This window comes from Gossypium hirsutum, chromosome A01 (assembly GCF_007990345.1).
Source record: "Gossypium hirsutum isolate 1008001.06 chromosome A01, Gossypium_hirsutum_v2.1, whole genome shotgun sequence".
Classification (NCBI taxonomy): domain Eukaryota; kingdom Viridiplantae; phylum Streptophyta; class Magnoliopsida; order Malvales; family Malvaceae; genus Gossypium; species Gossypium hirsutum.
Genome location: NC_053424.1, coordinates 82,925,023 through 82,939,680, shown reverse-complemented (window position 1 = coordinate 82,939,680; position 14,658 = coordinate 82,925,023). Strand labels below are relative to the sequence as shown.

Genomic DNA, 14,658 nt, shown 5'->3' with positions numbered 1-14,658 from the left:
CTAATTTTTGTTTGTTTACCTTATGACTATATCAGAACTTGGAACTCTAAAGTTTGAATCAGATATTAAAAAATTGGCTCTACAACTACGAAGAGAAGCCATACGACGTGATAAATGGCCAAATCTGGATTCGAAACCATATCACACACCAAAGAGATTTTCTCTTTTGACAAACCAAACGAGATGGCTGAGTAGATGATACGCCAGCTTGCGGCATCTCCGGATGAACAACAACCTTTATATTATAAACTATCTGGCAGAAGGAACTCCGTTTGAGTTAAAATCTAGTTTGATTCATTTACTACCCACCTTCTGTGGACTGCAAAATGAAAACTCGTACACCTACCTTAAGGAATTCCATATGGTGCGCATAAGCATGAAGCCTCAGGGAGTAACTGAAGACCAAATCAAACTTCATGCTTTTCCTTTCTCACTAGTCGACTCTGCTAAAGAGTGGCTATTTTATTTACCTTCGGGATCTATTAATACATGGTCTGACATGTCTCATTTGTTTCTTGATAGGTTTTCCCCTGTAACTCGAGCGGCTGAACTAAGGAGAGACATTGTGGGAATACGTCAGAAAGAGACTGAATCACTTTACAATTATTGGGAGCGATACAAAAAGTTGTGTGCAAGTTGCCCACAACATGGACTGATTGAACAGTCACTCTTGCAATATTTCTATGAGTGATTGCTCCCGATGGAAATGAAATAATAGATGCTGAAAGTGGGGGGCACTCGTTAATATGACGAATCAAAGTGCGAGAGAGTTGATTTCAATAATGGCTGCTAACTTTCAACAATTCTGATCGGCTATAGAACCCACGAGACGAGTTCAAGGGTTAAGTTCTCTATCTCTTAAAGATAAAATCGATAAACTAACTAACGTTGTTCAAACTTTGCTTGCAGATGAAACAGGCCCAACACGGTTGTGTAGAATTTGCGCTAAGCCAGACCATCCGTCACTCATGTCCGATTCTACATGAGGATTCGACAGAACAAGTGAATGTTGTCGAGAACATTCTAGGATCGTCCCAGAGACAGTGTGACCCCTACTCAAACTCATATAATGTGGGTGGAAAGATCACCCGAATCTCAGTTATGGGTCGAATCTGCGGTTCAGTCAACCGTACCAACAAAGGCTAACTTAGAATCAATAGTTACCACCCCCAAAGTCTTCTTTGAAAGCCATAGTGGAAAGACTAGCCAATAGTACTGAGAAACTCCAATAAAAAACTGACATGCATTAACAAGAGTTGGATAAGCAAATGAGTAAACTCGCTCTCACGGTTAGCCGCTTGGAGTCTCAAGGTAAGCTGCCATTCCAAACTGATCCAAATTCTCGACACAATGCAAGCGCTTTGACATTGAGGAGTGGGAAGGTTTTGGAGATTATACCTAACACGAGTCGCGCCCATGACACTAGTCAAGATAGGGAGAAACTTGACATGGAAGTTCCAGTAGAATCAGCACCATAAAAATCATTTGCAGTATCACATCCATTTCCTGGAAGACTTTTCCAGTGCAAGAAGGAGTGAGAAGAGAAGGAGATCCTCGACACCTTTCGAAAGGTAGAAATCAACATACCTCTTCTCGATGCGATTAAGCAGATTCCACGATATGCAAAATTCTTAAAAGAATTATGCACGAATAAAAGGAAACTCTTGGGTAATGAAAAGGTAAGTATCGAAGAAAATGTCTCTGTCATTTTGCAAAGGAAAATAGCGCCAAAATGTAAGGACCAAGACATGTTTTTCATATCTTGTAAAATATGTAGTGTCAATATTAAAAAAAAAACAATGTGTGACTTAGGCGTATCAATTAATGTTATGCCTTTGTCAATTTATAAACTACTTAATGGGGGTCCTTTAAAGGAAACATGTGTAATTATTCAGCCTGTAGATAGATCTATGGTGCATCCAGAGGGAGTATTAGAGGACGTTCTTGTCAAGGTAAACGAGCTAATATTTCCTGTAGACTTCTACATTATCGACATAGAGGATGACAATTCAGCTAATTCGTCTGACATACTTCTCGGAAGGCCATTTTTGAGTACTACACAAATAAAGATTTACGTACAAAGTGGGATACTCACTATGGAATTTGATGGGAAAGTAGTGAAATTCAATGTCTATGAGGCCATGAACCACCCTAGCATGATTTTTAATGTTTCTAACATTGATATAATCGAACCTTTAACTGAATTACATTTAGAATATCATGACGAGGATGAATTACGAGTTGTACTTTGCAGAATTTCAGACTTTGATGCCATGGAAGAACTAGAGGAGTGGATAACCTTTGAAGAGTCTGTTCACAAAATAGTGGCTCATATGGAGGCGTCGCAATTATGGAAAAATTTAGGTAAAATTTTTGAATTATCTCCTTCACAAACCAAACTTGTACCATCTATTTTGCAGTCCCCAGAATTGGAACTCGAACCACTTCCAAAGCATTTGATGTACGCTTTTCTCGGGAAAGGAAATACCTTGTCGGTAATAATCTCGAGTAAACTCTTGAAGGTAGAAGAGGAAATTGGTACAAGTTCTTAGAGACTATAAATAGGTAATTCGATGGATAATAATCGAAATAAAGGGGTTGAGCCCCTCGACTTGCATGCATAAAATTCAAGTGGTGGATAATGCTATTCCCAAAAGAGAGGCTCAAAGGCGTCTCAATCCGCCCATGATGGAGGTGGTAAGGAAAGAAGTCCAAAAGTTGCTTGATGCTGGGATGATCTATCCCATTTCTAACAGTAATTGGGTCAGCCCAGTCCATGTAGTACTGAAAAAGACCGGTGTAACTGTAATTAAAAATGTGGTAGGTGAGATGGTTCCTATTCGGGTCCAAAACGGATGGAGAGTCTGCATCGATTATAGGAAGTTGAATTCCTTAACTCAGAAAGATCATTTTCCACTTCCTTTTATTGACTAGATGTTAGAACGTTTAGCTAGAAAGTCTCATTATTGTTGGCTTGATAGTTACTCAGGGTTTTTCCAGATTCCAGTGGCACCGAAAGATCAAGAGAAGATGACGTTTACGTGTCTATTTGGCACGTTCACTTACAGATGGATGCCGTTCGGACTATGCAATGCACCAGCCATGTTTCATAGGTGAATGGTTAGTATATTTTTCGACTACGTCGAAAAAATAATTGAGGTGTTCATGGACGACTTTCTGTGTATGGTGAGTCTTTTAAGGTATGTTTATTAAATCTTGCAAAAATCTTGGAAAGATGCTTAGAATTTAGTCTTGTTCTAAATTATGAAAAATGTCATTTTATGGTAGAGAAAGGATTAGTTTTAGGTTATACCATCTCTGCTAAGGGAATTTTAGTCGATAAAGCAAAAATAAACATCATTAACTCATTGCCATACCTCAAAACTGTGAGGGAGATTCATTTTTTCCTTGGCCGTACAGGTTTCTACAGGCGGTTCATTAAAGACTTTTCAAAAATTACGCAACTGCTTTACAATCTATTACAGAAGGACAAGGAGTTTGAGTTTGACCAATCATGCAGAGATACGTTTGACACGCTCAAACATAAGCTCATTTCGGCACCTATTGTTCAACCACCAAACTGGAATTATCCTTTTGAGATAATGTGCGACGCAAGTGACCATAGCGTGGGAGCAGTCCTTGGGCAAAGAATCGAGAAAGAACCACACGTTATCTCTTATGCTTCTAAGACTTTGGATGCTGCCAAAGCAATTACTCGACTACTAAAAAAGAGTTTCTAGTTATAGTTATTGCTTTGGAAATTTTTTTCGTATTTGTTAGGGACTAAGATTGTCGTTTTTTCTAATCATACAGCTCTTAAATATCTGATCAAGAAAAAAGAAGCAAAATCGAGGCTTATTAGGTGGATATTACTTTTCCAAGAATTCGATCTCGAAACAAAGGATAAGAAAGGTCGTGAAAATTTTGTAGCTGACCATCTAAGCTGAATATCTCCATCAAAGGATGTCACACCACTTAAAGACAATTTTCCAGATGAAAGCCTGCTTGCTACTTAGAAAGTTTTCCCCTGGTATGCAGATATGGTGAATTACCTTGCTACATGTATAGTCTCTTTTAACTTATCATGGTCTAAAAAAGACAAGATCAAACGTGAATCACGATACTATGTTTGGGATGATCTCTACCTTTGGAAATGTTGTTCCGATCATGTAATTCGAGGATGTGTTGCAGAAATTGAGGTAAACTCAATTTTATCTTTTTGTTATTCTTATGCATGTGGTGGACATTTTACCTTAAATGGACTGCGCATAAAGTACTTAAATGTGGACTATATTGGCCACATATTTTTCGAGATGCATATTTATTCTATAAAACATGTGAAAAGTGTCAAAGGGTAGGAAACTTTAGCCGAAAAAATGAAATGTCCCTAACACCTGTACGTTTTTGTGAAATATTTGATATATGAGCCATAGATTTTATGGGAGCTTTTGTCTCTTCATACGGTAATGTCTATATTTTACTTGTAGTGGACTATGTGTCAAAGTGGGTGGAAGAAAAAACCACTCGTCATGCTGATGCCAAAACGGTAGTCGATTTTCTAAAAAGCAATATTTTTTTTTTTAGATTTGGCATACTATGAGCATTGATCAGTGATCGTGGAACGCATTTTTGTAATAAAGTAATCAACACACTTTTGAAAAAATACGGGGTAGTACAACAATCAAAGCTTTTCTACGAGAATTTTCAAGTTCACGTAGTTGAAGAGTTAGTCCTCAAATAGCCGATTAAATAAATTTCCAGGTCGTCGAGCTAACGACGTTAAACAAAAGCGCTTTTTGGGAGGCAACCCAAGTTTATTTTCATTTATTTAATTTTGAATTGTAGTAAGATTTAGGTTGTAAATAAATAAATTCTTATTTAATCCAGTGAATTTGCTGTTTTCAGGAACGTAATGTAGGTTATGAATTTTTCCAAAAGTTGGGTAATGATGGTGGCGTGCCCACGCCATGCTAAATGCTTACAATTATTTCTCAATGCTGACAACATCGTTAGAAACACATAGGGAGTATTCTTAACCCTTCTCTTTGCTTGTTGTTTGAGTTACTGAACTTTATTGCATTTAAAACATGCTTGAGGACAAGCATAGAGTAAGTAGGGGGATTGAAAATTGTAAGTATGCATGCATGATTTTTGCTACATGTCTCTCTTTTTTATATGTTCAATCTTATACTAGAATTATTCGATAGTTTATTCCGACGTTGAGTGTAACAGCCCAATTTTGGGCTAAGTCGAAACTACCAATCCGAAGTCAAAGAAATTATTTTATTATTATATTAGAGTTATAGCATGTTTATATAGGTGCATGAAAAATTTGGTGAATTAATTTTAGTATTTGGAAGCTTAATTTTGAAAAAGGACTAACTCGCATAAAGGGTAAAAGTTCTATTTTACTTGATAGATATACTAAATAGCTAGAGAGCCATAATTGAAGGCCTTTTCATAAACTGTAATTTATACATATTTTTATCCCATACTTAGCACATTTATGGATGGTTTCTCCTTAGAATTGGTGAATTCGATGCTCCTAATCCTTTAATTTCATGTTTTATACTTAGGCGAGCATAGGAGAGTAGAAAGAGCGAGAAACGGGCTGAAAACGGAGAAAATGGACCCACGTGGGAAATCAACATGGCCTGGACCCTTTGGCAGGATCGAAACACGACTTACACGGGTAGACTACATGCCCGTGCCTATTCAACAGCCTTGACCACAGGCTAGAGTAATCGCACACGGGCGTGTCCCTGCCGAGCCTAAGTATAGTCCTATTCGAAAAAGGCCAATTTTTAGGGTTCTTAGGCATCCAAAAGCCTATTTAAACACCTGAGGAGGCACTTAAGAGGGGGCGCAAAGTAGGAATCAAGGAATTACTCAAGGAAAGCCGATTGATCCATCTCAGAAGCCGGATTCATCATCAAGACTGAAGATCTCCCTTCAAGTTCCTTCAGGATTTTTTGGGTTTTCTTATGTTTTGTTATCTTTATGCTTTTGAGATGTTTTCTTTCATAAGTATGAACTAAACCCCCTAAATACTTAGGGGGAATGAAACTTAAGACAGATCTTGTTATTATTATCTAAATTGTATGATAAATATTTGATTTGTTCTTAATTATGTGTTCTTAATTCTTGTTTTAATATTCCAGGATATTGATTCAAGTTAACACTCTTATTCATAAGAGGAATAGACCCTGTCTAAGAGTAAATTTGTCGTAATTAGGCGGAGTTGATTGCGCGCCTAGAGATAGGGTGACAAGATTTTGTCGGATTAAGGTGAAACCTAATAGAGGAATCCATAGATCGAGTTAATACAATTTTAGGGTGTTAATTAGAAAAAGATTTCAATTATTCAACCTAGGGTTAAACGTTGTTAGTCTCGAGAGAGATAATAATATAACTTAGGGATTTCTACGGATCATGTCAAATGAAAAAATCGTCTGATTCAGAGTCAAATAACAAGTGAAGTCTAGGTGGATTTTTCCTTAGGTATTGTCTTAATCAATCGAATTTTCCCAAAAGTATTTTCCCAAATTTTCTTTCTGTGCATTCTTAATTTAGTAATTAGTTTAGATAACCAAACCTCTTAATTTTTAGGCTAGATAATAAAAAGGAAGTAAATACTAATACTCGTGGTTCCTTTGGGTTCGACAATCCAGTCTTGCTGAACTATACTACTGTTCAATAGGTACACTTGCCTTAATCGTGATAATAAGTTAGTCTCAAGAACGATTCATTTATAAATTTTTAAAACCTGTTACGAATATCGCGCATCAAGTTTTTGGCGCCGTTGCTGGGGAACTAGGATATTAGGAACACTCGATTTTTATTACTTTAGCCATTTTACTTTTATTGCAATTTAAATTTTTATTTTCTTTTCTAATTGTTCATTTATTTTCTTCTGACAGGTTTTTCTAGTTTATGACCAGAAGAAACCCGTCAGGACCACTACTTTTTGACGGTGAGATCGACCGCACAGTTCACAAAAACTGAAAAGAAAGAAGGTGAAGCCTAAGATACACAGAGGCCGAGCAAGAGGACGACATTTCAACGACAACCGAGGAGATGGCTGAAAACCAAGGAAGTTCGCTACCTTCTACGATTGCTGCTGATTCAGTAAATCAGAATCCTTCTCCACGCATTATGTATGACTATGCTAAAGCTAATTTAACAGGAACTGAATCGAGCATAGTTAGGCCTGCTATTGTTGCAAATAATTTTAAATTGAAACCTAACACCATTCAAATGATCCAACAATTTGTTCAGTTTGATGGTTTGTACTGCAGGAAAACAGACTTTTAGCGGCGTTTTTTTTGCCTTTAGTAAGCGCCGCAAAAACGTCGCTATATGTAACGCCGCTAAAATTAGCGGCGTTTTGTTGAAAAAAATGCCGCTAAAGACCAGGACTTATAGCGGCGCTTATATAAAAAATGCCGCTAAAGACCAGGACTTTAGCGTGCTTTTTAAAAAATGCCGCTAGTGACCAGGACTTTTAGCGACGCTTTTTTAAAAAATGCTGCTAAAAGTCCTGTTCTTTAGTGGCATTTTTTAAAAAAGCGCCGCTAAAGTCCTGGTCTTTAGCAGCACTTTTTTAAAAAATGCCGCTAATTTGCCCAGTTTTGCAATATGTATTTTGCACCTATATCCAACCCTCCTGCAAGAAATTCAACCAAAAACAGCAAATATACTATGAAATCCAACCAAAACCCGCAAATTTAAATAATACAAAATTATACGAGAAATATATTATATAAATTGTAAATGAATATTCAAAATATTCTTACAATAATGTTAAAAGTTACAAGAAAACAAATGTCTAAGATGGCGGATTTTGAAATTGCTGGAACATAGTCATCATAGACTGAAGCTGTGGCTGGAGTTCATTGTATTTTCTGTTTTGCTCCGCCTCCCTCGCTGCTGCCTCCGCTTTAAGTTGAGAAATTTGCTCATCTGTGCTAGCTTGTATCTGAACTATCTGATCTTTTAGCCTCTGAACTTCAGCTTGACTTTGACTCCTAGAAGGCATGTATTAGTGCGAGGTGGATCCAAAATATTGGGTCGGGTTAACACCAGATCTTTGAAATCTAACCTGACCATACCTTTCAGGACCCAAAACTTCATTAATAATTCTGTTATCAATATCCTCAAAATTAACAGAACTATCAGTCGAAGCAGTCGCTTCATACTCTGCCTTCTTATCTTTTAGTTTCTCCTAATAAATCAGTCAAAGAGTTAGAAATGAAATATACAATAAAAAGGAATACAACATAACATTATTTAAAATTAAACTAATAAAAACGACGAATTAAAACATTATAATTAAATATTATAAATATTTATAATGAATCAAATTTTATTAAGTAAATATACCATAATTTTTGCAGCCTCAGATGTCATCGGAGTTCCATCTTTTTTCCTGTGCGTAATGTCAAAAAGCTGAAGGCGTCCAACTTTTTGACCAGACGAGGTTTCCTACAATATAGTAGTAAAAATATTATTTAATAGTAAAAAGTCATTAATACTTGATAGAATTAATAAATCCATAGTACCGCGGCCTGAGCTACACAAACAAAACTTCTCGATCTTGCCGTGTGCGTAAATTTTTGTTTTTGCCTGCTGCTTGTTCCAACTTGCTCACAGTCCTACATAATGAAATTATTATTACGTATATAGTAAATACTATAAATCGAAAAATTTATAAGAGTTTGCAAGTACATAATACCTCTCATTTCTTCGAATTCCAAAATCGAACCGCATCTTTCCATTGGTACCTCAGCATTCCCGGTGGGACATTTTGCAATTTTTCTTCGAGGCTTATGGGTTTTTTAAAATATTCTTTTTTCAAACTGCTTTTATGGTCTCTCCATTTTTTACCCAATGCCTTCTTGATATAGGCATCAGAGACCTCTAAAGTAAACCTCTCCTAAAAAACACAAGTTTAGGAATTAAATATAAATGAAACTTAAACCAAAGTATTATAAATTACATTAACGTTTTGTTACCTTAATATTAGAGAGAGCTTGATTTTTATTGTTATCAGGCATGTTATGCCATGATTCGTAGTTGATGGGCAACATATTGGCATTTCGTGCTATAATGCCCAAATAGCCTGCTAAAAGTCGAGCTTCTTGTCCAACAGGCTGACCATGGCTGTTTCTAGTTACTTTGACATGCTCGACAGAATTTAAGTTATATAAATCTGTTAGGAGCGTACGTCCTCGACCTCTGCGCGTCCCACCATTTTCAGCTGAAAAATAATATATTATTACTATATTGAAATTTAAAAATAAATCAGTAATAAAATTTAATACAATTTGTAAAATAAACTTAACATTACTTTGAAATTCCACAGACTCGTCAAATGTCTCCGGTACGCTTGAAGATCCAACAACTGTCTGCTGTTCAGTACTTCTTCCGAATTTGTAGTATTCTGTACAATACTAAGATCTCTTAATCTTCTTCTAGGCATTTTTCCTGCAACACATAAAATAGTTAAAATTTTAGTAAGAAATAACAACAATAGTAAATATAAAATAGTTAAATTATATAATACGACCAATGTTAAAATTATAACATTACATGTAAAAAAAAATCATAAAATCTTACTACATCATAAATCGTAAATATCTTCGTCCACATCTTGACGAACCCATTAAAATTGTGTACTAGTACTAGGGATATTTTCATTTAAGTTTTGTTCTGGAAAAGGAAAAGTTTCTGATCTTTCAACGATGTCATCTCTACTTCCATTCCCCATGTCAAACAAGTCTCTAGGGGTGTTTCGGAGTACAACGTACCAACCCTCATCAATTGGATCTTTCGAGTAAAAAACTTGTTTAACTTGAGAAGAAAATACATATGGCTCGTCTATCAAATGTTCTCTAGTGTGAATTAATCGAGAGAAATTCACCATTGTAAAACCAAACTGATCATTTTTAATTCCGCGAGCAGTATTAGCACCAAACAAGAAATAAATGAGATGAACATATTATTTCGTTCTTGATTTTTACCATATTAATTATCAATACGATACCCTTGAATTGTCACCAAAATAATTTTCAATTAATCACAAATTTAATCACCAAATACTCTTCAAATAATGTTTAGGCGAAAAATTCTCTATCTTATTAGCCATGACACTTGTTATATGCTTATCATAATCCATCAGAGTAGGTTTGACCCGTTAGGATTGTGTGCATTGAAGCCTTTACTATCCTCAAATTACATCTTAAGAATTATCAGATAAATCATTGTAATGTTGCTGTCAACTAAATTGAATGATATACTATGTCAGAATTGCCAACCTTTCAAAGCGGCGTTTAAATTTAGGCCAAACTACCATAAAGACTTGAAGACAAAAATCATTAGAACTCATTGTCAAAGAAATTGTCCAAATTTCTGTCCCAAAGGGTTTAAATTTAGGCCACCCTACCAAGTATTAAAATTTGAAGACTAATTCTGTTTACACAGTATGCAATACTTGGCCTACTGCATGGAGAAGGTGCTTCTGAAGTCGTGTATCTTAATTTCTGCTCCTAGAATGCATTCAAAGATTCTATTTAAGACTCCAGCCCAATGAAAATGCTAAATAAATTAGAACATTAGAAGTCTAACCTATTGCTATGTGTAATAAAAACTGTTTGCAAGGGTCCAGTCCAATGATGTTGTATCGTCCTGGTTTTTTGGTTTTGTCTTTCCCACCAGAGGACCCTAATTCTGAAGACCGACTAATGGGAACACTGCAAAGTGTTGCAGTCACTACAGCATCATGTCGCCTGTGGGTGGCAGCAATTGCACCAAGAGAAACATCAGAAACAAGATCACCACTCACAACCTGTAGGAACATGAAGAGGGCTGTAAGGAAAGAAGCTAGTTTGTTTGGGAACTCAAACACAATTAATGAAAAAAACTCTAACCAAAATGTCTTTTGTAGTGAGGTAGTGTGAGATTGCCCTAAGTGCCCCAGCCGTTCCAATATCCTCAGGGACTACAGCAATCTGCAACATCAGATAAAAGGAAACCAGTTAGTTATTAAACTAGGAAAAGAAGAGTATCTCACTACAAACAAATATGATTCATAGTCACAAGAATGGCATGCAACCTTACAACCTTAAAGAACATATTTATGAAAACAGAAATGAAGTGAAGCATGTATGCATGCATGGTCATCTTAGATATAGTTTTTTGGAACTAAAGAAAGAAAAAAGGAAAATCTTACACTAATAGACTGAACATATGTGATTAAGGGATTCCACATGTGCAAACAAATGGAGTTATGTAAAGTACATGCATAACCTGATTAGGAAGCTTCAGAATAATGATAATAACAAATTCTGACACTGAACAGTACTGATTGCAAAAACTGAGAACAGAAATAGTTAACATCATGGAGAAAGAGAAAGTATAAAAGGGAAAATACTAAAGCACTTTCAAGTCTACTTTTTGACCAAGGATATCTCTTGATGACAACAAATCATAACAGGACAGTTCACTTCGAAGCTGTATAATGTGGTTCTCAAGATGCCAAAATAATGAATTTTACCTTGTTTTTTCAAGTACTAGATAACATAAGACTACAGTGTAAAGAGGAAAGACATGAAACGCATAAGATTCTATAAAATGAGCAAAGCCCTAATGGATGAAATTACCATCTTAAGCAACCTCGACTGTTAAAATGCCACAACAAGAAAATTACTGCTTCCATTCCTGCATCGATTAGTTCTATGTTCTAACAATCAAAATCAATGGAATTTGGTAAAATTATGGTTAATAATCAGATACCAATGGGCAACGGCGAATGGGGGAGATGAGCAAGCAACTTGGGTTTTCTATGTTGAGATTTGAGAGTGAGGGTTTTCAATCTCTTGTTTGAGTAAATCCCAAGCAATAATTCATTGATAACGATTAAAATTCTTTCCATGAATCAAAGGTTTATATACAGAAACATATGTGTATATATATTTTTCCTTTCCATGAATCCTTATGGCATGAATGATGATTAAAGAAAAATACTTACTGATTAGTGGCGGTAGAGGACGGCGACGCAGTAGAGGGGACACTCGACGGCACAGGGCGAAGGCGACGGAGGAGATGGGGAAATTGGGGATTTCAGAATTTAGAGAAATTGGGGATTTAAGAATTTAGGGAAATTGGGGATTTCAGAATCGAGGCAAACAAGCTGATGAAAATGTTTAAGTTAAAAGTTTAATTTGTTTGTAAGGAAACGACGCCGTTAAATTCGAATTTGGGATGCAACTTTGCGGCGTTTATATCACAAACGCCACTAAAAGTTTAATTGCGTGTAGTGAAACGACGTCGTACAAGGCTAATAGGTATTTCACTTTTGCGGCGTTTAACAAAAACGCCACTAAAACTTAATTCCCTGACTCAAAACGACGTCGCAGTTTGCAATTTGGTATTGAATTTTGTGGCGTTTGTGAAAGTGCCACTAAAAATTTGTTCTGAAACGTAATCGTTTAAGACAAATGCTAATGTAATTTGGCGGCATTTTTCGGAAACGCCACTAAATATAAACTGAAACTGCATCGTTTTTGTGGAATAAAAAACATATTTGTGGCGTTTTAAGGCTAAACGCCACTAAATTTTTTCCCTTATACTGAAACGGTGCCGTTTTTACAAATTTTATTACATTTTAGTGTCTTTCTTTGTTTATCAATTTTTTTAAATCTAATATTTTAATATATCAAATGGTTTAGATTAAATATTTCTAAATATAAAAGCATCAATTCATATATATAAATTAATTAAATAAAAAATTGATGTTAATTACATCAATAATTGCGTTAATATTTTACAATCATGTGCATGCTAAATCACTTTTCATGTATGCTTTTGGGATTTAACCATTTTGATATATATGCTTTTAAAATAATAATTTATATATATTCATCTTGTAAATTAAAATCCAAAATTATATCCTAATTAAACCTGAAAGCTTAAACCCTAAACTTAAAATCTTAAACCCTAAACTCTAAACACTAACTAAACCTCAAACACCAAACCTCAAACCCCAGACTAATTAAACCCCCAGAACCATACGTCGTAACCCCTAAACCAACCATAAATCCTAGACCATAAAGCCTAAACTATAAACTCTAGAAATCGTTAACCCATGAACTTTAATATTAAAACCCTAAACCCTGAAACACAATAAACCCCGAAACTCAAACTCTAAAACATAAACCCATAACACAAAATAATAAAAAATTATATCATAAACCCTAAAATACTAATTTAATCGTAGACATTAAACCAAAAATACATACCCCTAAACCTTAAAATAACATAATCTTTTTGCGGCGTTTTTAAAAAAACGACACCATTTCTTTGTTTATCAATTTTTTTAAATCTACTATTTTAATATATCAAATGGTTTAGATTAAATATTTTTTAAATATTTAAGCATTAATTCATATATATAAATTAATTAAATAAAAAAATGATGTTAATTATAACAATAATTGCTTTAATATTTCACAATCATGTGCATGCTAAATCACTTTTCATGTATGCTTTTGAGATTTAATCCATTTTGATATATATTCTTTTAAAATAATAATTTATATATATTTATCTTATAAATTAAAATCCAAAATTATATCCTAAAACCGAAAGCTTAAACCCTAAACCCTAGCTAAACCACAAACACCAAACCCCAAAACCATGCACCGTAACCCCTAAACCAATCATAAATTAATCCTAGACCATAAAGCCCAAACTATAAACTCTAAAAATCGTTAACCCTAAATCTTAAAATAACATAATATTTTAATGATTAACATTTGCGGCATTTTAGAACAAACGCCGCTAATTATGATATATTGCGGTGTTTTACATAAAAACGCCACTAATGCCTCTATATAACGACGCCGTTTTCCTCAACAATTTTGCGGCGTTTTAAGAAAAACACCGCTAATGCTGATATATTGCGGCGTTTTATATAAAACGCCACTAGTGCATCTACAGCCGCTGTTGTGGCATTTTCAAAGAAGCGCCGCTAATTTTTATGTTTTGCTGCGTTTTAGTAAAACGCCACTAAGCCTTTATAGTTACGTCGTCGTTTCTCTCGAGACTTTTGCGGCGTTTTTATAAAAGCGCCGCGAATTCTGGTATATTACGGCGTTTTCCGTGAAACGCCACTAATGCCTCTATGGCTCATTAGCAAACGTCGTCGTTTTGTCAACACTTTTGCGGCATTTCATAAAAAACGCCGCTAATGCTCGATTATTTGCGGCGTTTGTTTCAAAAGCGCCGCTAATAGTGATCTTTTGCGGCGTTTTTTAATAAGCGCCACTATAGCTCTGACCTTTAGCGGCATTTTCTTTCATGCGCCACTAATGTATAACGGTGGCGGCGTTTTTTGGATAAACGCCGCTAAAAGTCTGTTTTCTTGTAGTGCGTAGGATGAGGATCCCAATGCTCACTTGGCAAATTTCTTAGAGTTTTGCGACACTTTTAAAATTAATGGCGTTTCTGATGACGCCATTTATCTTCAGTTGTTTCCTTTTTCATTGAGGAATAAGGCTAAACAGTGGTTGAACTTGTTGCCATGAGGATCAATCACTACTTGGGAATAGATGACCGAAAATTTTTTATTAAAATATTTTTCGCTGGCTAAAACAACCA

At 35.3% G+C, this 14,658-nt stretch overlaps 1 protein-coding gene across 1 annotated transcript; it reads right to left on the bottom strand.

Annotated features, from left to right (window-relative positions):
- Positions 1 to 10,621: 10,621 nt before the first annotated feature.
- LOC107902306 (translation initiation factor eIF-2B subunit gamma-like) lies at positions 10,622 to 11,716 on the bottom strand. The gene is made up of 4 exons (XM_016828517.1): positions 11,661 to 11,716; positions 11,308 to 11,374; positions 10,929 to 11,009; positions 10,622 to 10,846 (listed from the first exon to the last, which is right to left on the bottom strand). Exons 1-4 carry the CDS (start codon positions 11,714 to 11,716, stop codon positions 10,622 to 10,624), a joined length of 429 nt encoding a protein of 142 aa, XP_016684006.1.
- Between the last annotated feature and the right edge of the window lie 2,942 nt (positions 11,717 to 14,658).

Bases quoted from the DNA above. Each gene is read 5' to 3' on its own strand.
- LOC107902306 (XM_016828517.1), bottom strand. From the start codon at position 11,716: ATGGAAGCAGTAATTTTCTTGTTGTGGCATTTTAACAGTCGAGGTTGC. The intron at 11,010-11,307 runs GTTATGCATGTA...CTGATGTTGCAG, and splicing joins TTCTGAAGCTTCCTAATCAG to ATTGCTGTAGTCCCTGAGGA. The intron at 10,847-10,928 runs GTTAGAGTTTTT...ATGTTCCTACAG, and splicing joins TCACTACAAAAGACATTTTG to GTTGTGAGTGGTGATCTTGT.